The sequence below is a fragment of the Cyprinus carpio genome, chromosome A23 (assembly GCF_018340385.1).
Source record: "Cyprinus carpio isolate SPL01 chromosome A23, ASM1834038v1, whole genome shotgun sequence".
Taxonomy (NCBI): Eukaryota; Metazoa; Chordata; class Actinopteri; order Cypriniformes; family Cyprinidae; genus Cyprinus; species Cyprinus carpio.
Genome location: NC_056594.1, coordinates 1,630,368 through 1,655,505, shown reverse-complemented (window position 1 = coordinate 1,655,505; position 25,138 = coordinate 1,630,368). Strand labels below are relative to the sequence as shown.

The window sequence follows — 25,138 nt, the reverse complement described above, 5'->3', positions numbered from 1 at the left end:
AATGTTTGATATTGTGGGGACAAAAGTTCGGTCATCATGAAAGAAAGAGTTTATAAATAATACTAAATGATGACAGTTAGAGGTTAGGAGATAAAATATAAAGGTCGTACCATATAAAAATCAATATGTCTATCGAGAGTCCTTGTGTGTGTGTGTGTGTGTGTGTGTGTGTGTGTGTGTGTGTGTGTGTGTGTGTGTGTGTGTGTGTGTGTGTGTAAACACTGATGCTTGTGAAACATCACGGTTATTGGCAGAACACTTTGCTTGCTCAATATGTAATATCTTGTACCAAACACTACACGTGTATGAAACAGGGCATGTTGTGCCGTGCCTGTTCGATTCTGTAGGGCAGGTGTGAGATAAATGTACAGGCTGGAGGCTTTTGTCTGTGTTTATTCAGTTGATTCATTTTAATTATTGTTCTAGCAGTTTTATAGGATCGTGTCTATGTTATTGTTATCATTTCAATAGTAATGACAGGGTGTAGAAGACCAATCACCAGGTGACTCAGAGAAAGGGAGGAATTATGGGAAAGGTGTCATTGTTTTGACATATGTAATAGTATCATCCCTATATATGGACTGTGGGAATGTGGAGGTGGCTATACATATCACATTCCTCTGATGAACAGGTTATAGTTTTTGGCTGTGTTGTCATATGCATTTATACCAGATGTTAGGACCCTTTCCACTTTTCAGGTTCTCAGAAGTGAAAGTCGCCATAGTTGGGTAAACGTCTACGGTGAACAGAGTACTACAAAAGAGGGAAAATATATATATATATATATAAACATTTATTATGTTTGTCAAATGAGCCTTTGTATTAGAAACACTCAAGTATCAGCATTAACTAGTTTTATGTAATGCAATGCCAATGTAAGAAAACACAAAGTCTAGCCTAGTGTTATGTACATTTAAGAAAGTAAGAAAGAAAGAAAGAAAGAAAATCACCATAAAAAATATATATATTGGATGTCTGCTAGTGTCAGAGCTAAGATGCAAATGAAAGGAATCTGATTTACTATCAAGCTTAAAAACGCCAGTCAACCATCAAGGCCTTTCCAGAGGTTTTCCATCCATAGTTTGCTGACATGTCGGTGTTCAGAGCGGGAGTTGTTGATTGGTTGCTTGTGACACGTGGCAGTCTATGTCCCGCCCCCGTGGTGAGGAATGTGGAGAGGGAGGGACGGGCAATATTTACAAACACTGTTTAAAGAGACAGAGCTCACATAACACCATCTTACCTGCAGTACCAGAAATGCACCATACCAGCCCAAGCCAGGCCAGTGACATCATATTTCACCCCGGCACCTTAATCAAAGGAATGATGCACGCCTGTGAAATCACGTCATATCTTTAACCACAGCTCGCCTGGCCTTTATTTCCATGGTTACACAATTCTGACTCCACAGTTTGAATTATTTTTAACTTTGCTTGATAAATATATATATATATTTAACTATATGACGCAAGGAATTGCTGATAGCAATATCTGGGTTGTGGCTAGAAGGGATACAGCAAAACCCTGAAGGTAACAATAAATTAATTTTTCTACCTGTTAGATTGTGTTTTATTAACGTGTACACCTACTCCTTACAATAACGCAAAAATAGTTATTATTGTTGTACAGTGTGAGAAGAATGTGCGCATGCCCATTAGTTTTTGCTGTATCCCTTCTAGCCTTGACCCAGTATCCGCCCAACCCCCACCGCCTCACTTACAGCGCTGCATCTGGTGTAAACCTCTGATTGGCCCAGCGGCCGGAGTGGGCGGGGTCAGGCCGTTGCTACGAGCGCCGTGACGTCACAATCAGCTGTTTGTACGTTCTATATTCTGATCTGCGGATCAGCTGGGCGAAGCAATAACATCACAAACAATATCTGCTTTTTCATATTTTGTACTACCTCATATAAAAAGAATACCTAAAGCTATGCTTTAAGATTTTTGCGTTTTTTATTGTGTGGTCGTCGCGTTTACAACTTGAATAATTTTGCAGGTAAGACAGGTAAGATGCTGAATCTCTTTCAGTCTTTTAAAGCGAGATCTGTTTTCAGTCTTTCAGAGATCAGAATTCAGTCTGGACTAGATCAGAGCTGCCTTTTTGAAAGCAAGCGCTAATAACATCTGTCTGAATGAACTCTTTTATTCTCCTGTCATTATTTTGCTCTGGTCACAGATCGTAGCAGTCGATAACAGAAGTCTTCCTAAAATAGCATTCATGCCGGTGTTGTTTTTAAGTCGACGTTTTGTTGCAGTGGGTTTGAGTTCTGATGTGTTACGACGAGCCTAGCTGTATCTGCAGCAGCTCGCTCATCATCCGTCGGATTCTGATGAAACCAGCTATATTACTGAACAGAATGAGATTTCTAAAGCTGATGTAAACAGGCTGTGGTTATTATATGACTGATTCTGGTAATACCCTTGATCCGAGCTGTCATTGCTGTGACCCTTTGCACTCTCTCTCTCTCTCTCTCTCTCTCTCTCTCTCTCTCCGCACTATATGCTCCTGTTCACTGCTGTTATGTGTTTTGCATTCATGTTCATTTTTTACTTTACTGTTTTTCAAGCATATCGCCACTGCTGCCCAGTATGCACACAGGATACGTCGGCTAACACACGATTCGATGTTGTTTTTCAAGCAGCATCTGTCAGACGAACGATAAATTCATTTTTATTAAACGCTCTTTCGTTCTTGGTGAATGCATTCAGTTTATCTGAAAAAAAGAAGAAGAAGATATTTCGATATCTTGCTGCTAAAGCCGGTTGTTTTTGCTGGTTTATATCAGAATGACCCCGCTTTCTGTCTGTTATTTCATCCTCTGTCCGCTAGTCTCACGAGGGCGGGGTCAGTTGCGCATGTGACGTCATCGTCACGCAGGGTTGAAGCCCCGCCCACTGAATGACACTTTTAGACAGCCTGCCTGCAGGGGAGCCATTGGGACTTAAGTTTTTGTTTGTGTGTTTGTTTGTTTTTTTCCCAGTTCAGTGAATAAGATCCATAATAATAATAATAATAATTTATTTAAAATAAAATAAAAATAATTTTATATATATATATATATATATATATATATATATATATATATATATATATATATATATAATTATATATATATATATGTGTATATATTTATATGTTTATATATATATATATATATATATATATATATATATATATATATATATATATATATATGAACAAATTGTTAATATATACATATAGTTCATGATTCAGTCATAAAACTATAATGGTAATTGTCTGTGATCTCTCTTATGATTTAAAATTCAATTTAAAATTCTAACAGAGACTGGTAGATACTGGTTAATTTCATATTCGTAGTCCAGTCATAATTAACAAGTACCGATCAACCTAAAATTACAAGATAAATATATTACATTTAAATGTAGCATGTTTAGGACCATTATGATTTTTTTTCTTTTTTTTTTCTTTTCACTGTGACATTTTATATTTGTATATTTTATATTTGTACATTTGTATATTTCCAACCTAAATACCAATTCTGTAATGCAAAAATATATATTTTTAAATTACATTTACATAATAAATAATTTGTTACATGATACAAATTATTTCTAAACCACATTTATATTATATTATTTTATATTATATTATATATAATATTATATTATATTATATTATATTATATTATATTATATTATATTATAAAATGTCACCAAATACTTATAGTGCCACCAAATCTGTTGTAGAGGTTGCTAAATGTTATTTTTTTTAATGTTATTTTATGATATGATTTTCTTGACCAATTCTGTTCTTCTTTTTTCTGTCTTTATCAAATGTAGATCTTTGCACCAAGTGAGACCTTATATTACACAGCGCCTTCTCTGAGACTCAAAAAAGGCCAATGCACCTGTGATCAACCTGCCATCTGTTACATCACAGAAAAACAACAACATTCGTGACTATAGTTAATAAAATAGCTATTTAAAAAACGTATAAGGCAGCTATCCCTCAGGAAACAAACAAACAAAAAAAAAAAACCTGTGACCTTTGACCTCCGAGACAGCCATGCTCCAGCGGTTCACCAGTTTGTTCTTTGGAAGCGAGGAAGAAGTTACTCCAGAGCTGAAGGGACCGAAGCCCTGTGTGTCTGAGGCTGATGAAGAGGGATGGCTCCTGGTCAATCTGCACGGTGCGTGTCCTACACAAACAATGAACACTGTCTTTAATGGGACCTACATTTATACAGTTCACAAAATAAAGGCAAGGAGTAAATTATATGCATGGTAGTTTCAAGTCTGAAGAGTATGTCAGGGTAACAAGATAACAATCTCCTGTATGTAGTGAATTAATAAATATTAACTTTGAAAACATCAGCTTGGTTCCAAAATCTAGTGAACTGCCTAAAGCCCTGTTCACACAAAGAAGGATAACTATAAAGATAACGATACCAGCATCCACACCACCGAACGATATCGTCTGTTTATTCTAAGCACATGCGCATCTGCCAGTTTAAACTCTCGAGCTCATCACAGCAGGATTGATTCTGATTGGCTGTCAGTGTCTTTATCGTTCATCAGCTGAAAAAAAAAAATTGTTCTGAAAGTGATTCCACAGTTTTTCTGTGCCTTTATCGTTATAGCTGTGGTGTGAACTCTGCTATTCTTTAATATTGAGAACGATTTTTAGAACTATATCGTTATCTTTATAGTTTTCATGCTTGGTGTGAACGGGCCTTAGAAGGCTATCTTCTGAGGCAATATCACAACCTCCACAGAACCTGATCTGAAATGTTTTTCATTGCCAGCAGCTGTTTATTCAGTCACGTATGCGCAACACACAAATAGTAACGATTCACTCAACTCACAATTCGATTCATGATACGATTTTCTCTCTATTTTTTTTTAAACAAAATTACAAAAAACAAATTATTAATGAAAAGGTGTTCTTTTATGATTGCTTGGACAGAATGCTGCACGTTTCTTTGTGAAACAGAAATGTGTCAAATAACAAAACTAAATTGAAATTTTAAAACGTAGCCCAAATCTCATCAAATAAATAAGACAAAAAACTCTTCTTATTTAACAAAGGCTTTGCCTGTGGTCTTTCCATTCAAGATTATAGGCAACCACTGCATTTGAATCAAAGTCCATGCAAAGATGCTGAATACATGCAGCACGAGGAGTTTTTTAAATCTAAATTAGATTGTATAATTTGATTTTTTAAAACAAAACAAAAAAAGAATTCACCTAATTTATGCTAAACAAACCATAATACATAAAACTCTGAATGAGAATATAAATTCACTCTCTGACAGCAGGTGGTGCAGATGGAACAGCAGCATTTCCTTGGTTATCAATATAAACAAACCAGCGCTGCAATTACAAACACTACTTTAATACACATTATACAGACATGAGATGAAAAATGCCATCTAAACTTTTCTAAAGACAGTCAGTTCCCCTCAGAGATGCATTAATATATCAACTACCATCATAGCCTGAAATCGCATACTTTCTGGTAGAATTGATTTGAAAGAATCATGAGTAGTATGAAATATGAGTGGTATGAATAGAATTTGGATACTACAGCCATCATTGTCACATGACCTACAAGCGTCAGTTGTGTGCCATTCACAACTCCTCTCTTCATAGTAAAGTGGACATCAAATGCACACTCCAGAACCTTGCTGGAAGTAGTAGGCCATGCAAACCCAGCGAATATCTCTGAGCAACTGTCAACATGTTTATAACTACCTAAAATAATAACCTCGTTTAATGAACAGGCATTCAAAGGTAACTCTATCACCCTCTCGAGCTATGAGTTTTGTTACTCCCACAGGACATAAGTAAAGTGAAGTGTGTAAATTCATTACCAATCTCCCCTTATATTAACCATTATTCCTGATAGTCCCACCCAACTGTCACCAATGGTTGAGCTAGTGTTGCTCTACTGGTTCCAACTGGGCCTTTCGGACTTTTACTAGAAATGACAGTATCCCTTTTGCAATGCTGCACATGGCATCTCCCTAGGTTTTGGAACAAAGTCGTTGAGACTTTATAAAGTTGTACATGTTGATTAGATAATGATATTTTAAAAGGGTTATAAGACACTAATGGCAGTATTCCTATTTTCTATATTTTTCTGTTGTTTCTGTATCCCTTCTCATTTCCATATTTGAATGAATTCCCTTTTTTTTGTATGTGTGCTCATGGTACTGGCATCCCCCACTCGCATGGCTTCAACCAAACCTTTCATATTCTGGAAACACACCCTGTTCTGTCTTCTATCACTTCCTACTTCACTGAAGGTGAGGATGGGCCAGAGGCAGCCTTAGTAGCACGTGCCCGTCCCCGCAGTGAATGTCATGCATCTGCGATATGCAGCCCCTCTCCTCCCACCTGCAAAAACCGCAGGACTAGAGCAGGCAGGATACAGGCAGCACATCCTTCCTCCCCGTCCATCAGCTCTCCTCCTGATCCCGCCTCCTTCTCTCACCTTGATTCAGTAGAAGTGAATGTGTTGTTAAGCGAGAGGGGCTCAAGGTCCTGTAGTGACTGCAGCATGGATGAGAGCTGGTTTGTCACCCCTCCACCCTGTTTTACTGCAGAGGGAGCCACGGCAGAGGCTAGCCCCATGGAGGACCTCCTCATCGAGCACCCCAGCATGTCCGTGTACGTCTCAGCTGGCCCTCTCCCTGCGGTGGAAGAGAGCACCACCAGCCTGGCTGGCAGTGTCAGGTAAATTTCACTTCCGCTGTTTGTGTTCTTCTCTGCAGTGAGATTTCACTAAGTTTCTGTTATTTGTGTAAAACAACTGAAACCAGGTGACTGACAAAATGTCTTGTAACAGTTGGTTAGGACAAAAACATGGAAAGACTAATGCTGGGGTGTCCAGTCCTGGTCCTGGAGGGCCAATGTCTTGCAAAGTTTAGCTCCAATCCCAGTTAAACACACTTGAACCAGCTAATCAAGTTCTTACTAGGAAACTGGAAACTTCTGTGTTGAGGAAAGCTGAAGGTAAACTCTGCAGGACAGTGGCCCTCCAAGACCAAGTTTGGACACCCCTGGACCAGGGGCATGTCTACGTGGTGGCCAGGGGTGGCACCGGCACCCCCCTGAAATTTGGCTGGCCACCCCAGATGACCCCCATACCAGATGTCTTGCGATAGGCTTGTTTTAGTAAATTTTGAACTGCATCTGGCAGTGGCGGATCCTGGCATGTGTAGCTGCCTACGGCCGCTTTCTTCTTCTCTTCATTTACAGCGATATCGTTGACTTGATTGCAAATTATTGCACAGATTCTATTTAAACTGAACTGAGCTGCATGATGACATCACTGAATTCAATGATGAACTGCCTTTAACTGTCATTTTGTATTATTGACACTGTTTTCCTAATTAATGTTGTTCAGTTGCTTTGACACAATCTGTTTTGTTTAAAGCGCTATATAAATAAAGGTGACTTGACCTGACTTTATACTTAATTTTAGGCAGCTTCTATAGCGCGATCTTAATGACAATGTCGAGAGCGCATAATGTGACATGATCCATGTAATGCACGAGCAGAATCTCCATTCGCAAGCAGATTTCCTTCACTCACACAAAACTGGACGTGTGCTTTTAAATATACATAGTTCTTTTATGAATTGGCTCTGCTCTCACACAGATATTACGTGCACGCTCAAACGTTGTCCTCACATCACTGTTGACCAGAGGAGCTTTTTTTTCTAATTCAAGTGAAGAGTAGGCTTTTCTTACTTAATGGAAGCAAACTGAATATAGTCAGCCTTTTCTAGTTATTTATTTTATTAATAGTTGTAAATATGCATTTATTAAATTATTTTATTTAGTGCATTTGTATTTTGTTGTTTTTGTATATAGTTATACAACAAAAGTGTATCAGTGAGGTTCCAGAAATAATCACTGAGGGTGCTTCTGAAATTAGTGAGGGTGCTCTAGTCTTAATGCACATTTTCACATATTTTGTCCCGTCTATTGCTATGTTATCACCATATCAAACACTGCTATTTCAAGAGCGAATCCTGCATAAATATGCAGATGTCATTCCCGAATCTTTGCAACGTGTGTGTGTGGCCAAAAAACAAAGTTCTACATTTTAAATTGACTGCCTAGAAAGCTTGCAAAGAGTGCTCATAACCACTAAAAAGCTGTCACTCTTTGTTTCTCTGCGATCTCACAAAGTTCTGTTACCAATGAATCTAACACTGTGCAAATAATATATTATTAACATCATTTATACACTCAATAATATATTATTAACATTGTGTATACACTTCCCCCAACACCCCCCCCCCCCCCCCACACCCCCCTTTGTGTCCACCCTTCTTTGAGGTACTGACCCAGACTGGCACCTCCCATTTAAATTGTTCTAGACACGCCCCTGCCCTGGACTAAAACATCTTGATTTATCGCTTGTTGACATTGGACATTTTGTTGAGCCTATTTCAGGGGTTCTAGGAGTTTTGCTCCAACCTTAACTAGAAAAAAATCTGCATTTGTGTCATATCCTGTCTACTGAGATATTTTCACCTGAATGATTTTTTAAGGCAGCATAGATGTATCCTTCGCTGCACCTTTGATATCCCACAATCCTGTGCATTCAGTTCCGTCACAATTGAGCTAAAAAATAAAGATGGCATCTGAAAGTTGTAGTTGGTGGTTAGTTTGTTCAAATGTATGTTTTTGTCCAACTTTTCCCACTTTTGATGTCAATCTAGAAAGAAATGAGTACTATGATAATAAAATTTTGCTTAGTTATTACAAAAGCTCTTTCTGTTTTGATGTAGACTATTATGTAAACTATTATGCTACCTTAGAAGCCCATCTAAAATCAGTTTAGAAGCCCATCTAAAATTCACTATCCCCTAAATTAGGCCACTAATAGAGCTGCATGATAAATCGCATGCATTTATCATGCGCATCTCGTCAGTAAAGCCGGTTCTGTGATTAGTAGTAAATCTCCAGCACATGCTTTTAGATGGAGCGGCATTTACTACACAGAGCTGTAGTTCACTGACAAGCTACGCAAACAGCTTTCATTATCACATGTGATACACCGCTGATAATGAGCGCGATATTGCGTAGCTTGTCAGTTAATTAAATTGTTTCAGAGTTTTGAGGTCACTGTCTTAATTTTGTCTTCCATCTTCTTCTCTTCTCAATTTCACTACATTCTTTCAATTTGCTTTTCACTCAAATGTATCCCATTCTTCCTCCTGTCTGCACTGTTCCAGCAGGATGTCTGAATCAGCAGTGCCTGCTGTGACCAGGAGCAGCATGCCCACACGGGTGACCCGAGGAGCAGCCGCACAAGCAGGTGCCCTAGCTAAAGTCACCCAGGTCTCCAGGGTCCAGAGGGCCAAAGCCCGCACTGAGCGTCGCCACCTGGCACGCAACCGCATGCAGCGACAAAACCGTGTGCGTGAACAGGTCCAACGGCGCGCAACCCACACCCGCAACTCCTTCCTGCACCAACCGTGCCAGCGCAACATCTGCCATTGAGGCATCAAAGTTTACATTGAGGGCATTATTACACACCCCAAGAAACCCACACCTCCCAATGAATCCCATACCTTCTTAATTGACCTCTAAAGTCCTCCTTTTGCTTTTACTGTTGTCAATAATTTTATTCAGTTTCATATTAATCAGGTTTGTTTTTGAGCATAAGCCTAAATCACTTTCCCAGTCTAGGAGTATAGCTGAAAAGGAGACACATGTAAACTCTGTATCCCTCTAAATGTATAACAATGACACTTCAGGTACATTGGCACTGTTCGTTGAAATATAATCAGGTTAAATTGTCAAAAGAAATAGCCAAGCACTGAATGCTTCATAGAAACATGACCCTAAGATTTCCAGAAGAGATTCGTACTCTGTAATGTCACATTGAAAAAATCTAGCACAGCAATGAAAGGGTCACTTAAAAATGTGTATGTAGATAAAGGTGTGAGCAAGAATAGAAACAGATACAAGCAATTGAGAGTTTGTGGGATATTTTTGTAAAGAGGTCATTTCAAAGTAGATGTTGCTGCCTGATTTTCAGCATAGTGGTGCTAACTTTAAAAAGTAATTCAACCCCCAAACAATTTCATTTAATTGTCTGCTATTATATGACCTCTGATCCTTAACCTAGTGTGATCCCTATCTAGACAGCATTTAGGAAACACCTTTTATAGGTGTGCTTCCACAAAGGCAGTCTCCTTCCAGTTTCAGTGAAGTAATCAATTCAAGATGGTGGAGAAAGCGGGCACTGTCAATTCTGTACATGCTCTGAATGGGAAAAAATAGCCCAGTGTATTTAAAAATAGATATTGTCACCCAATATTTATGTGTGACATGAATTTGTGCTTATTAGAGTGTTGCCTTGCGTTACCTTAGCAACATGCTAACATCAAACGCTATTGGGATCAACTCTAAGCATCAAAACTCTTGTGCACTTTGTAACTCATTCAGTACCAACAAGTATAGAAGACAACAGTCTATTGAAGTCTATTTTAATTCATTTCTCTTGAGGCAGCTTCTTAAGGAATCTAGCTCACTAGATTTTGAAACAGAGCCTTCAGGTAAACTGAGGAGTCCATCATGAATATCACTCATACTATGCCAACAACACATTACTAATTATCTTTACAGGTCACATGATCAACATATAGAATGAGGAGAGGTTGCCATAGGCCAGTGGTTCCCAATCCTGGTCCTGGAGAACCCCCAACACTGAACGTTTTTGGTGTCTCTCTTATCTGACACATATTAGAGGTCTTGGAGTCTTCACTAATGAGCTGATGAGTTGAATCAGGTGTGTCTGAATAGGGAGACATCTAAAATGTGCAGTGTTGGGGGTTCTCCAGGACCAGGATTGGGAACCACTGCCATATGCTATGGATATAATTGCTTATAATGTGCAGGATAGTATAGACTGTGACTCTTTATTTGCTTCATGGAGGATTACTGATGGGTGAATCTCACAAAACATGTCAAGATGGCTGCATATTGTACAACAGTATAATTACTTTTGATTTTGGGATGCAATTTGTCTTGATGTTTTTTGAGATTGACCTGATGCTCCACAAAAAAAAAAAACCGTCCCTTCATGTGCTTGTCCACTGTAAAGTTTTCAGTGTAACTCGAAAGTCCCCCTGTCCCGCACTTAATGATTTGTGAGAAATCACTGTGACCACAGAGACAAAAAATGAAAAAACGTTTCCCATGACCATTTCTCTGTTTCTCAAAACATCAGTTTTTCAGACAATGTTATTATTTGCATGTCATCATACCACTTAAATGTTGATTATACAATTGTGCTTTACATCTTCATTGTATTCTGATGTCTGTCTGTCAGAGGATGCTGTGTCATCGTCTTTATTGTGACAGACCCAGCACACATGCACTCACACAAACGCATACGGTGAATGCAAAAATGTGCTCTTTCTTGATAGTCAGCGAATACTCTTGGCACATTTACAGAAATGTGTCCACCATATATCTTATGTGTATTCAGTAATGAACAGACTTACAATGGTGCTGAAAGTATATAATTATATGACTGTTTGTACATTTTTTGGACAAGTTTGCACTGTCTTACGTTTTATGGAGACTCATGGTATTTAGCAGTGAATGAGATGCCAACATGCATGAGTTTGGGAAAAAAGCTACCTTAAGAGGTAAACAATTAGTTACATTCACATGTATATAATTGCAAACTATTTACAGTGTTTGCGTTATTTTCATTTTGAAACATCACCTTCCTGTTTTCATGGTATCGTTTAACCATATGTTGTTCCAAAAACTTGAGTACACGTTCTTCTACTGAGTATTTTATGATAGGAACCAACGTCTGCCATGCTGTCAGTACCACCATTGAGCTTTTTCGCATGAGGGGATTTGATTTTACATGCAATTTTCTTTTAGTTCTTCTCTCAGTTTAATGTTGAATCGTTTTAAGAGTTCTTCTTGTTGACTTTCCTATATCACCTGCCAAAATCTATTATTGTAGTAGGCTATCTAAAGCTATCTATTAACAACATAATGTAAGTATAATGTAAATCTAAATATGCTTTTATTTCTTTGTTTTCATTTGAAACTGACTGTTTCTACATTATATTGACTCCACAGAGAGCGCAGTATGAATGTCAGTGGTGTATCTAGGAGAATCCAATGCCCTGTAGCCTTACAAGGGTCCTTAACATCGTCCACTTGAAGGTTGTTTCTACATGTTAGATGAAGTGGACAAGGCATGAGCATAAAATCAGTGATCTCTGCACAGCTAAATTTCCTCTGAACAGATCCACCGCTGCTGTTCAGGGTAACACCTGGCTACCGTATACTCTGTGTTATTTGTGTGTGTGTGTGTGTGTGTGTGTGTGTGTGTGTTCAATATGATTCATTTTATTTGTGGGACTAGAATGACGTCCATAAGGCCTCATGAGAGGCTGGTGGAAGCGATAGTTATTTGTGATTTAAGGCAGGGTTGACTGAAAACATGAAATGAGAAAAGACAACAAAAATAAATATGCTTGTATTTTTTCCTCATATTGCTATTAGAAGAGATGTTCACCTTAGTAACAAACTAGAGTATTAAAATGATTGGTGGATAAGATATCTATGGTGATTGTGCCTTTCACTGTTCTGCATGGTTTTCATGATGTGCCGATTGTTTCATCCATATAACATGGGCATCAGAGACCTATGCAAAATACTATGATGGGTTTCCAGCATCCTTGCAGAAATGCAGGTACCAGACAATAACAATAAACACTCAGGATGCAGCTGCAGTATTTACTTGTTCTTGTTTCTGTCTTCATGCACATCACTTGAAAATACCTACAATGCATGTTAAAAGTAAATATGACTAAAACGCAATGAATGTTACAATTAAATGACTGTTAATAAATATGGTAAACAAATATATATATATATATATATATATATATTATATATATATATAGAAAGAAAGCCTCAGTACTAGAGAGTGTAAAACCATATAGATCTGTCAATCATTAAGAACGTACCATGGTGCCGTTTTGTTTGTGCTGCTTGATAAAAATAAGGGTTACCTACAGTGTAAACTTAATAATTACACCGACATATAGCATATTTCCGAGAAACTTCAGTGTGTTTAACATGCATTTAATTATGCACACACAAATGGCTTCTCTGGAGGGATGAGGAACCTGTCAAGCAGGATCCACTTCTATTCAACGACTGGGGCGCATGCGCAGTGTCTGATTCATTTAAAGAACCGAATGCAGTCATTCACCTGGACTAATGTGCGACAAAGGATCTGAACGGCGCATTTCACCTGTAAGTATGTTAAAAACGCTGGAGTTATTATTAACATTATTGCTGTTGTTGAAGTGCTGATGTAAACAAAAGCACATACACGGGCGTCTTTGGTCGTTGCATTGCGTTTTAAAACAGCGTGTAAGCTAAAAAGACTACATAGTTAAAATAAATAAAAGCTCTCTCTCAACATCATTGTCCTGCTGTTTCGAGCGTAAACCGCATCGCCTGCGTGAACGCCCGCGCACCTGCGTCTGTAACATCGCGATCCGTCAGGTTTTCTGCTCCGTGTCCGTGTGAACCAGCAGCTGTAACAGTTACTGTAAACTCTAATCAGATCTGCGCTACAGTGTGGATGGAGATACAGATGATGGAACTGAAGCGCGCGCTCGACACGGATGATCTTGATCTGTAACTCTACAGTAAGTTGTGGTATGACGGGGTGTTTATTATATCGACTGATTTACATGACAGATTGTTGTTGTTTTTCTCTTTATCGCCTATAGGCCTTTCTATATCAGCTATAAACGAACATCCAGCAGGCCTTCATTGCTGTCAATGAATAAAAGATATGGAGGCCTGATTTATGTTACTCTGGAAGTGATGAATTGTAATTTCAGATGAGTTTTGTATTGGAGATTGGTGTTGAATTGTTAATTCAGTTCAGGGTACAATGTCAGGATAGTCATTATAGTTTACAAAATGCAAAAACATGTTTTTTTTTATTTTGATCAGCGTTATGATTCTAGGTTAAAATAATGCATTAGTGAAAATGTATATTTTAGGTCTTACAGGTCATCGTTTTTTTACTATTTCAATCAGCTCTCAATTAGTTTGAAATGGTTCGGTGGTTTAACATTTGTGAAAATGCAATATAGTCTATCGATAAATATGGTCATAAAAACTTCATGCCTAACAGTTACAAAAGGAGAAGCAAGATGCTGTGTAAAATTGATTTAGGTGGAGAATTGTGTGTCAGTTATTCAACAATATGCATAAAAACATGCAGTCAAACTAATGCAAATAAAAGCAGCTAACAGCTCGACACACAGCAGAGAAAATCCTGTTTACCCCGGATGAAGCGCTCCCATCCTTCTCGAGGTCAAGTCACATTTACTGTAGCACTTTATACAATACAGATCGTTTTCAGAGCAGCTTCAGAGTAATAAACCGGAAAATAGTGTTCATGTTGCAAAATTAATATTATGTTATATTGAATAACTGTGCGCTGAATTTCAGGTAGATCATGTACTCTCCGGCAGCCGATGCGGGAGTGACGGTGGTGGAGAAGGATCCGGCTCTGAGCAGTGCGTACTCACCTGTGGACTACATGAGCATCACCAGCTTCCCCAGACTACCAGAAGATGAAGTTTCAGCTGACAACATCCTCAGATCACGCAAAGACAATGAGAACTTCCTCAGTGAGCAGGACACAGGTAATGCGTTTGATCATAGCACTGTCTGACGTGGTCTCCACGCCGTGGCTGAAGCTCTGTCCTGTCTCTGTGTGCAGACCCTGATCTGTTCCTGAAGTCGTCCCGACTGCAGCAGCTGCCCTCCTCTGCCTCTGACCTGGCCAGTCAGGACCTGTCTCCTCTGAGAGAGACCAGCAGAGACCCGCTGGCTCAGGACTGCGCCTGCACACGTGACGGGCTGACCGTCATCATCACCGCCTGCCTGACCTTCGCCACAGGGGTCACCGTGGCCCTCATAATGCAGATCTACTTTGGAGACCCACAGGTGCTGTGAAGTGCTAACACCGCTTTGGTTGGTTTTCAGTGAACGATAAACCTCAGGTTGCTTTGCTCGTTGAAGTAAGATGTGTTATTATTAGGGCTATCAAAGTTAATGCGACAATTGTGCAAAAGTTTGGGATCAGAACGACTTTTAATGTTTTTTACAGGAGTTTCTTCTGCTCATCAAGGCTGCATTTATTTGATCAAAAATATGATGCGATGGATGGTACTTTTTTCAGGATTCTTTGATGAATAAAAAGTTAAAAAGAAGAGCATTTATATAAAATAGAAATATTTTCTAACAATATACACTATAGTTCAAAAGTTTGAGGTCAGTACATTTTTATTCTTCCTTTTTTTTGAAAGAAATTAAAACTTTTATTCAGCAGGGATGTGTTCAATTGTTAAGAAGTGATAGCAAAGATTTATATTGTTAGAAAAGATATATTTTGAATATATTTTGACTTTTTATACATCAAAGAATCCTGAAAAAATATTGCAGTTTCCAGAAAAATATTTGGCAGCAGAACAGTTTCCAGCACTGATAATAAATCAGTATATTAGAATGATTTCTGAAGATCATGTGACACTTTATACTGGAGTAATGGCTGATGGAAATTCAGCTTTGCATCACAGAAATAAATTATATTTTAAAGGATATTAAAATAGAAACCATTATTTTATATTGTAATAACATTTAGCAAGATTACTGTTTTTCTTCTGTATTTTTGATCAAATAAATGCAGCCTTGATGAGCAGGTGAGACTTCTTTAAAAAACATTACAAGTCTTACTGATCCCAAACTTTTGACCGGTAAGGTATATAAAGGGTCAAATTTGAATAATTCTAATATCTATAATGGCTTTATGGTATTTAGTCTATAAACACATTTATTTAATATAAATAGAAAAATGTGTGATTGATTTATTTTTTTAATTGGTTGGCAGCACTAAATAATACTATTCTGTCCAATCAAACTTATGAATTTTGGATGGTGGAAGATAAAATGAAAATAAGGAAATAGATCCCAAAAGAACAGAACTTTTCCTTATGTTCGTCTCTTCTGTCCTCAGGTGTATAGTCAAGCGGCGGTGGTGACGGATGTGGCCCGCTGCACGTCTCTGGGCTTTGAGGTTCTGGCCAAACAGGGGTCCAGCGTGGATGCTGCTGTAGCTGCTTCGCTCTGCCTGGGCATCATCCATCCCCACACCTCGGGCATCGGCGGGTACGAGCGCTGCTTCAGTGTTTCACAGCAGTCCTTCTTTACACTTATGTATTCAACAGAGGCTTTTATCAGAAGCCACTTACAAAAAGAGGAGCAAAGCAATTCATCAATATTTGCACAATGCAGTGTTTATTAGACAACTAGATTAGAAATCGAGCTAGAGAAGATTTGTGTGTGTGTGTGCAGAAAAATGCTTGCAGGAAAGGTGTGTCTTCAACCCTAATTAAACACCCCCGAAACCAACTAATCAGGTCTTTCAGGCCTATTTGAAAACTACACGGCGTGTGTATTTGAGAGAAAAAACTCTGATCTAGAGTGAAACTTGCTCACAAAGTAATGTGAAACAGTGCACGATGTCCATCTTTGGTGTAAATGTTTAAATGTTATATTGAAAGTCTGGCCATAAACCTCTGTTAAAGCATCCTTTTCCAGTAAGACACTTTTATAACTGGAAAGGTGATGGAAATTCACTGGTGAATAATTCCAGGAATCCTGTAGAAAGTTTTGTGAGAAGGCACATGTGCAGGGCTAGAGAAATTGATTTTGTTTGCGCTCTTTCTTCTCAGTGGTGGCGTGATGCTGGTCCATGACATCCGCAGGAATGAGAGCCGGGTCATTGACTTCCGCGAGACGGCACCCTCCGGGATTCACCAGGACATGATGTTACGTGTTAATCAACAGGTAAAGGTTTATTGTCATCTGCTTTCATCTTGTCTTTAAGCGCGTCATGCGATGATGTTAAAAATCCAAAGCGAATTAATAAGTGCAGCTGTTTTCACAAGCACAGTATCTGTCTGTCTTTTGTCTGTCAGTCAGGTCTGTTAGTGGCTGTTCCCGGCATGATCAGTGGACTACACCAGGCTCATCAGCTCTATGGAAGGTACAGTTCAAGATACAGCTGAGCATATACACATCTGACCGATGCCCTGAAGTCTGGTTCACACTTCAGCTTATCTTGACTGAGAACCGCACAGTTAGACTGGAAGAGACTAAGCCACCAGTCCCAGGGTACTTTCTCTTGATGCAGGACCAGTGTTTTTTCTGTCGCAGCTACTTCAAGAGTGTAAAATTAGTCTAAAACTGAGAAATGAGGGAAAAAAGCAAGTCCTTGTGGAACGTGATTGTAGGCTTCTCTGATGAGCTCAGATCAGTGAGGCCTATGATCAGTCAGCTACAAAAAGAAATCTAAAACCTGTGCTAACTGAAAGAAAACAAGTTGAATATTTCATTATAATATAGCATGTTTGACGAGGAACACCAGCTTAGATGAAGGACTTTCAGCACAGCACAAGGGTTATTAGTGATGTGTTTTCTCTCTCCTCTAGATTGCTGTGGAAGGACGTCGTCACGATGGCCGCCGATGTGGCGAGGACTGGATTCAATGTGACGCACGAGCTGGGTGAGCATTCATCACACACTTCTGCCGAGAAGAAATTCTGTCTCAGAGGTTATCAACACATTTGCACAGTAAGATTGTAAATGTCATATTTTTATGTTGACTTTTAAGCAGTTCGGTATATGTGGCGTCTCTTTCGCAGCTGATGCGCTGTCTGAAGTGAAGGAGCAGAATGTGTCGGATACGTTCAGAGATCTGTTCCTGCCGAACGGTCAGGCGCCCCTCGCGGGACTCTTGGCTAAACGTCTGGATTTAGCTGCCGTTTTGGACAGGATTGCAGCCAACGGAGCCTCAGAGTTCTACAGTGGGAATCTGACACAGGAAATGACATCAGCGGTACATCTCCAGTGTCCTTTTAGTACTATTGAGATATACTTTTATAGTAATTATAAATACTTTTCATTTGATATTTTAAATTTTAGTTTGAGGAATTTTTTTTTTTTAAGGTTTTTTAACATTTCTAGTTAGTTGTATTTATTTATTCCAGTTTTAACTTTAATTAAATGACTGAAAGCTATTTTGAGTTGTTTTAGTTTCTTTTTTAAAACGCTGGTCTGACCTATCAAATACTCACATTTTTACCAATAACTAGTTTATGATCATATTAATATTGTAATGTGTTTTTGTGGCCAGGTTCGAGCTAAAGGAGGTGTGCTCATATAGAATAACACCACAAAAAACACAACACTCACACACAAAACACACCAAAAACTCTACCACCATAAAAAACACACATCAAGCTGCTTTAAAACAGCCTATAGATGTTTAAAATGCTTGACTATGTCAGTGTATTACGTTATTAAATGCAGTAGTTCAGGTGTAGTAGTCTACTGACTGTGACACATAGAGTCCAGACAGTAGAGCAGTAAAAACCCTTCTGCTCTACCCTATATCAGTTTCATAATAGTGCATAATTGCTGTTGTTATTTGACTTCCCGAAACTGGGTAGACGAGAATAGCAGGTGGAAATATGACAACACTGCAATTCAGCTGAATTTTATAAAGCACACAATAGTCATGCTTAGGTGAAGATGATTGGCAACGGACTGAGTAAGAGTTAAAATAGTCCATAAAACATATTCTAATATATTAAAGAAGCTGATATTTTATGTGCTTAAGTACCAAGAGTACAAGAGATTGAAGATTTATTTCTGGACAGTAGTTCTGTTTTGTTTCTGTACACTTCTGCTGTGCGGTTGGAGTGAAGACTCATGAATTATGATAAAGGTCTATTGTTTCCCTTGTAGATTATAAGCGGTGTTATATGAAATGTTATATGCAGATAGTAAAATGAGCATCATGAAAAAATGTTAAAGCACACACCTGTGACCCTAAACGTGTTAAATGGGTTCATTTATTAAGTGGTTTAAGAACAGCGTTTCTCTGGGGTACAGTCATTATAATGGTCTCTGGTGGCTTATTTCTTAATGGAAACGTCATTAGATAAATGTAGACTAGACTGCTGCTGCATGGGTTAACGTGACGCTTCTGAATTTTGGAAAGTCTTTTCTTCAAGCCATTGATGGCTCAGTTTTCCAGTGAGTTCAACACCTCCTGTAGTCTTGAGTACCTCAGCAGTATATAACTTGAAAGGTTCACTGTAATTTGGCTTGTGTGTCTCTGAAAGGCTACCAGGTGTTCGTTCCTCCTCCGCCCCACGCGGGAGCCGCCCTGCTGTCCGCACTCAACATCCTGGAGGGCTTTAACATCACACACCAGGTGTCCAGGAGCAGCATTCATCACTGGATCGCTGAGGTACCAGTTCATTCAACTTAAAGAAGAATTCACCCAAAAACTAAACTTCAAGAGTGCACATGAGGGAGATCTCTTTTTCCTTTCTTTAATGTTTTGAATTAGTTTATGTATTTTCAATTTATGTATTTTTTTTTTGCTTGATTTAGTCATTTTTATTAGTTTTATTTCCATATGTTTTTAATTAATTTCAGTTGTAGTTTAGTACATCATGTTAAACTAAATGAAACTGAGAAATGTTGCCTTGCCAACTAGCTAAAATAATATATATATATATGTGTATATATATATATATAATTTTTTTATTTTTTTTTTAGTTCATTCGTCATTTTTTTTTATTTATTTTTTTTTTTTTTTATAACCCTGGTGTACACCAGCATTCTTGTTTACTATTGTTTAAAAATTCCTGTGTGTTTGATGTCCTCCACGTGTAGTCTCTGAAGATGGCTTTGTCTCAAGCCAGTGCGCTGGGAGACTCCATGTTCGATTCATCGGTTTCTGAGTTGGTGACGCAGATGCTCAGGTGATTATTAAATCAAAGCTGTAATAGCATGTTTAGTTCAACAGCAGTAATTGGATTGTTCACCGTGTGTTTCTGTGCCACTTCCATGGCGTTGGCTGGCTCTGACAGTAAAAGCCAGGCTGCTGTGCTCCGGCAGAAGATCAATGATTCTCAGGCGTCTGCGGCCGAGCTCTACACGCCGTCATACGAGCTGCAGCAGGGCGCTGTGGCCAGCCAGCTCATGATCATGGGCACCGATGACTTGATCGTGTCTGTTATGAGGTGCGTTACTCTACCAGAGTGGTGTGTATATATGTAAACCCCAGTAGCAGTGGTGTCCAGTCCTGCTCTAACCCCGGTCAAACACAACTGAAGCAGCTAATCAAAGCGCTCAGAATCACTAGAAGAGTCCCGGCTGCTGTGTTGAACTAGACGGCCATCCAGGAGCAGGACTGGACACCGTAAATGTTTAATTTGCATAATAAATGAATGATTTGATTTATGTTCTTAGCTCTCTAAACCGGCCGTTTGGAAGTCGCATTGTGACGTCCTCTGGGATCCTCCTAAACAGTCAGATGCTGGACTTCTCTTGGCCCAACAAAACCCACAGCTCTGCGGCTTTCAATCTGGTACGCACTCACAAAAACTTGCTATATGAATTATTATTATTAGTCAATACAATTCTAGTCTGATTTCAGGTAAAACCAAAGAAAGAAAACATCAATATTTTTATACAGTAGGCAATATTACGAAACGTCTTTTATTAAATAGTAATGTGACACATTTGCCGGTAATAAAGTCGTGACATACTCTGCCTTCTCTTAAAAAATTACATTTTTATCAAGAGTAAAACATGAAGATTAGTGAACAGGCTATCGATTCATTAAATGATGAGCTGTTTCTTCTCAAAAGCCGTTTATTCAGCGTTACACTTTTTTGGATAAACGTTGCAGGCTTGCCTTCCATTGGCTTTTCTGGAAACTTCTAGGCAAGTGTGTTGAAGCTGAACAGAACCAGGACACTCCTGTATTATTGTTTTTCGCTGTGTAGAGTAAGGGAACGTACCGTTAATGAATCATCATGCTTTTACTGTTAAAGTTGCAGTTTTTCACAGTAAGCGGTGTGTGTGTGAGGATTGTAACATGTAGTGTGTTCTCATCAGCGTAACAGCATTGAGCCGGGCAAGAGGCCGGCCTCGTTCCTGACGCCCATCGCGGTGCGGCCGTCCATCGGGGTGTGTGGCACATACGTGGCGCTGGGCTCCTCTAACGGCGAGCGGGCGCTGAGCGGCATCACGCAGGCAAGCTGTCTTCACTGTGACTCTAGCACATCTCATTCACTTACTAACATCAGTGTAGAGCAGTGAGCACATGTTCTGCTGTTTTCACAGGTTTTGATCAATGTTTTGTCCTCACGTAATAACATGAGTGACAGCGTGTCCTACGGCAGACTGCATCCTCTCATCCAGAACAACACCCTGCTGGTGGACTGTAAGTTCTCCATCATTCTTTTTTATATATATATATATATATGGCACTTTGTTAGTTTCATTTTCATTCAATTTCATACAAATCAGGTTATTAAATTGTATTTTCACATGCGGTTTATTGGTAACATTGCTGCAGAACCCATAACTATAGAGAATAAAACCAATGCTAATACAATGTTGAATTGAGAAGCTGAGTAAATGTTAAGTGCAATTTCTAAAATAAAAAAATAAAAAAAACTGCATTCCTAGGGTTTAAAGCCCTGTTTTGTATTCTCTGTGTGGAAAGTGTCATTCAGAGCAAAACCCCTGCAGTAGTTTTTGTGTGGAGGTGGAGTTCTGCTTTAATTCTCTTGTTCTCTGTCCAGCTAAATTTCTTGAGGCGGACGTGAAGTCTCTGATGCAGAAGGGTCATGATGTGCGTAAGGTGGACATCATCTCACTGGTAGAAGGGACCCGGCGGACCAATGAGCTGATCATCGGTGTGAAGGACCCGCGCAGCACTGATGCCTCGGCGCTGTCCATGTCCATGCCCTAGACTCACACACACTCCCACTGTCTGCTACTTCATTCTTCTGCTGTTTGTGCACTAAATAGGGATGTTATGAGGTTTCCACGCTCCCTGCTACTCCACCACAAACACAGAAAAACAATGACGTGACTCCTCTTTGTTGGCTTGTTTTTTTTTTTTTATTATTTACCTGAAGATTTCAAGAACTAAGTATGTTATCACACACGACTGGAAAAGTTCACCCAAAAATGAAATTGATGAAACTTTACTGATTGAAACCGAAGAAGATCTAATTTCTTCATCAGATTTGGAGAAATATAGCATTATACATCAGTGTCTCAGCAATGGATGCTCTGCAGTGAATGGGTGCCGTCAGAATGAGAGTCTAAACAGCTGATAAAAACATCACAGTAATACACACCATCAGTCCATCAGGTTTAATGAATGATGCTTTGCTTAATTCTCCAAATCTGTTCTGTTGAAGAAACAAACTCATCTGTGATGGTCTAAGGGTGAATAAACTTTCACTTTTGGGTGAACTATTCCTTTAACTGCCTTTAACTATTCCTCCAACACAAAAACATTTGAACACACCTGCTCATTATTTATTGATATTTTCCACATTTGTGGAATTATAGTTAAGGCATTAAAACTGTGAAATAACACAAAAGGAAGCATGAGAATTATGAAGTGAAAATATTTGTGCTTATTCAGTCGCCAGCCTTTGTCTGGAGTCCGGCTGAGCACACTTCTGTCAGAAACCCTCACGAGGAGCAACAGAACAGTACTGAAGGCGTTTCATGGCTGCTGGCTGCTTCTCCTTCACTCATAAGATCATAAGGATCAAATTCAGTCAAGTGTGTCCTAACTTTTAACTTACATAATTGCTGTCTTTTGATTATCCTAATTAGGAGTTATTTGAGGATCTTATTGTGTGAATTACTCCAGTGGCAGATAAAGGCAAATTAAAGGTTTTTTTCATACCTTGTGAGGTCTCTTGAAGTCTTCATGAAGCCGTATCTTCACAGATGTGAGTAAATGCTCCTGTTTACAGATGAATGGAGGTACATACAGTGGTGGCAGTCAAAATTATTAGAACACACATCAGGAAAAAAAATGGGTTAAAGTTGGTTATTTCTATCTTTTGCTGTAATGTGTCAGTAGGAAATATCAGTTGACATTTCCAAACATTCATTTAGCCATTAATTGTAATAATCCAGAGAGATTTCAGTATGAAAACCACACACAGCCTCACACAGATATCATAACATAAATAAACTCAGTCAGTGATTACTTGAAGAAACTGATACAGACTCACTCCAGAAGAACTGTGGCATCGTCTCCAAGACGCTTCCAGAAACCTTCCTGCAAAGCTCCCTGAAAAACTCTGTGCAAGTGCACCGAGGGCAAAAGCTGCTTTAAATGCAGAGAGGTCACACCAAATGTTGATTTGATTTAATTGATAAAATCTATTTATTCATTATTTTTGAAAGCATCCTCATTTTACAGCATTTATTACATGTGCCTAAAACCTTTCACAGTACTGTAGCTTTGCAGGAAGGTTTCTGGAAGCGTCTTGGAGACGATGCCACAGTTCTTCTGGATCGAGTCTGTATCAGTTTCTTCAAGTAATCACAGACTGAGTGAAGATCAGATCAGATCTCTGTGTGCAGCACTGACTGTCAGATAAAAATCTCACTGGATTATTACAATTTATCTGGTGAAAACACTTTTTTATTAGCCAATCAAAACATCCTGGAATCATTAATGAAATGATTGAAGATGAGAGAAATGTCAGTTGTAAAATATGAGGTAAAGAAGATTGATTTTCCTATAAGCTTTCAAGTGCAGTTTAATAATGCCGTAATTGTTATTTCCTTTTATAATTTTATTTTGAATTGTGGATATCAATTTGCTGATGTAATTGTAATGCATGTTCTTTTTTATGTGGAAACCGTGAAATGAAGTTTTACTTTATGCACATATTTCTGAAAGACAATCAGCGATCATTTAAAAGTGAAAGTGAGCTTCCTGTTAATGAGCACATTTGCTTTTTTCTGCCACAGTCGAATATGATTGCACTATGACAGCAATACTGTTGTGATTATAGCTTTACAATGAAGAATAAATATTCATATGTAGTGTAGTTTCTTTGCATTATTTCCAGACTCGTTCAGCATGCAGTTAGATGTACTTCTCCTGTAATCTATGAAATGATCATATAGGCTTAAGACCACTGGAAGGACTGTGTGTAGGGAAGAGTGGGGATGGTTGCAACAAGCCTTATTTCTTCAGTCAGGGATGAGCTACAGTGATGATGTTCAGTGCACACATGCTCAACTAGCCCCTCGTCCTTCCTGGAAGAAACAGGCACGTGTGACCATTCCTTCTACAAAAAAAATATATATATATTTTCATGGTAAAAAAGTATTTATAATTATTAATTTCTATAATGATCAGATTTTTCTTCAGAAGTTGTTTGCTGAAGCATGAAAAAAAAAAAAAATTTCAGTCTGTGTTTTCTTAGCATCTAATAGGCTAGCATATTTGTCAAAGATATTGTGTCAAGCTAATATGCAGGTTTTATGACGGCTGTCAGTGTGGGACAGATGAAACCGGTCTCAGCATGCTGTCCCATACACCAACATTGATTTAAAAGCCATAACAGTACATAATTGTATTTTTTTGGATTATAATAAAGAACTCCTTTCTTTAGTGAGCTATCTCTCCTTTTTTATTCAAGTAAATAGGTTACAAATTTCCTTCACTCTCATATGTGTCATACACAAACTGTTCATCAAATACACACACAGACATTTATTTATAAGTCAGTTACATAAAATGGTAAATTTGGCCTATTTGAATTTAGAAGTATAAGCCTGATTCCCACTTGGTTCTTAAGACACAGTCTTAGTGGCTTTGTTTATGCAGCTGCCCTCAGTTCAGTAAACTTTCACAGAAGTAGACTATGATTACATTTCAGTGTCTTGATTTTGATTAATATTTTCTAATAATGAACCAAAACATGGTTTCTTGAAAATGTTTTTTCCATTTACTAATCTGTTTTTATACAGCCAATTTAACGTATTGAAAACCTGTGCACAAATAATATAAAAAAAAAATTCAAAATGATTTTTAAGAATTAACATGATTTTATTATGTAATTTTTTGTAGGGCTGTCAAGCGGCTGAATTTTTAAAATCGAATTAATAGAAGGATGTGCCGATTAACTAACTGAATTATCGCATTCA

At 38.5% G+C, this 25,138-nt stretch overlaps 2 protein-coding genes across 5 annotated transcripts; both read left to right on the top strand.

Annotated features, from left to right (window-relative positions):
- Positions 1-1,806: 1,806 nt before the first annotated feature.
- Positions 1,807-12,774, top strand: LOC109053175 (tumor protein p53-inducible nuclear protein 2-like). 4 transcript variants are annotated; one of them, XM_042712570.1, is made up of 4 exons: positions 1,807-1,995; positions 3,822-4,171; positions 6,290-6,719; positions 9,235-12,774. In XM_042712570.1, exons 2-4 carry the CDS (start codon positions 4,048-4,050, stop codon positions 9,500-9,502), a joined length of 822 nt encoding a protein of 273 aa, XP_042568504.1. In that variant the 5' UTR covers positions 1,807-1,995; positions 3,822-4,047; the 3' UTR covers positions 9,503-12,774. The 4 variants fall into 4 exon arrangements, with proteins under 4 accessions (XP_042568504.1, XP_042568505.1, XP_042568503.1 ...); XM_042712571.1 differs by having other exon boundaries at positions 1,807-2,004; positions 9,238-12,774; XM_042712569.1 differs by having other exon boundaries at positions 1,807-2,004.
- A 372-nt stretch (positions 12,775-13,146) lies between these two features.
- LOC109053174 (glutathione hydrolase 7) lies at positions 13,147-22,875 on the top strand. Its single transcript, XM_042712572.1, is given in 16 exon segments — positions 13,147-13,300; positions 14,519-14,715; positions 14,793-15,019; positions 16,089-16,240; positions 16,807-16,921; positions 17,053-17,120; positions 17,566-17,639; positions 17,779-17,972; positions 18,270-18,354; positions 19,261-19,391; positions 19,823-19,911; positions 20,020-20,172; positions 20,402-20,519; positions 21,053-21,190; positions 21,281-21,380; positions 21,745-22,875. Coding segments are annotated over 15 exon segments (2,004 nt in total). The 5' UTR covers positions 13,147-13,300; positions 14,519-14,525; the 3' UTR covers positions 21,915-22,875.
- The last annotated feature ends 2,263 nt before the right edge of the window (positions 22,876-25,138 follow it).

Coding starts and splice junctions, on each gene's coding strand:
- LOC109053175 (XM_042712570.1), top strand. CDS start 4,048: ATGCTCCAGCGGTTCACCAGTTTGTTCTTTGGAAGCGAGGAAGAAGTT. Junction 4,172..6,289: donor GCTCCTGGTCAATCTGCACG/GTGCGTGTCCTA, acceptor ACTTCACTGAAG/GTGAGGATGGGCCAGAGGCA. Junction 6,720..9,234: donor AGCCTGGCTGGCAGTGTCAG/GTAAATTTCACT, acceptor GCACTGTTCCAG/CAGGATGTCTGAATCAGCAG.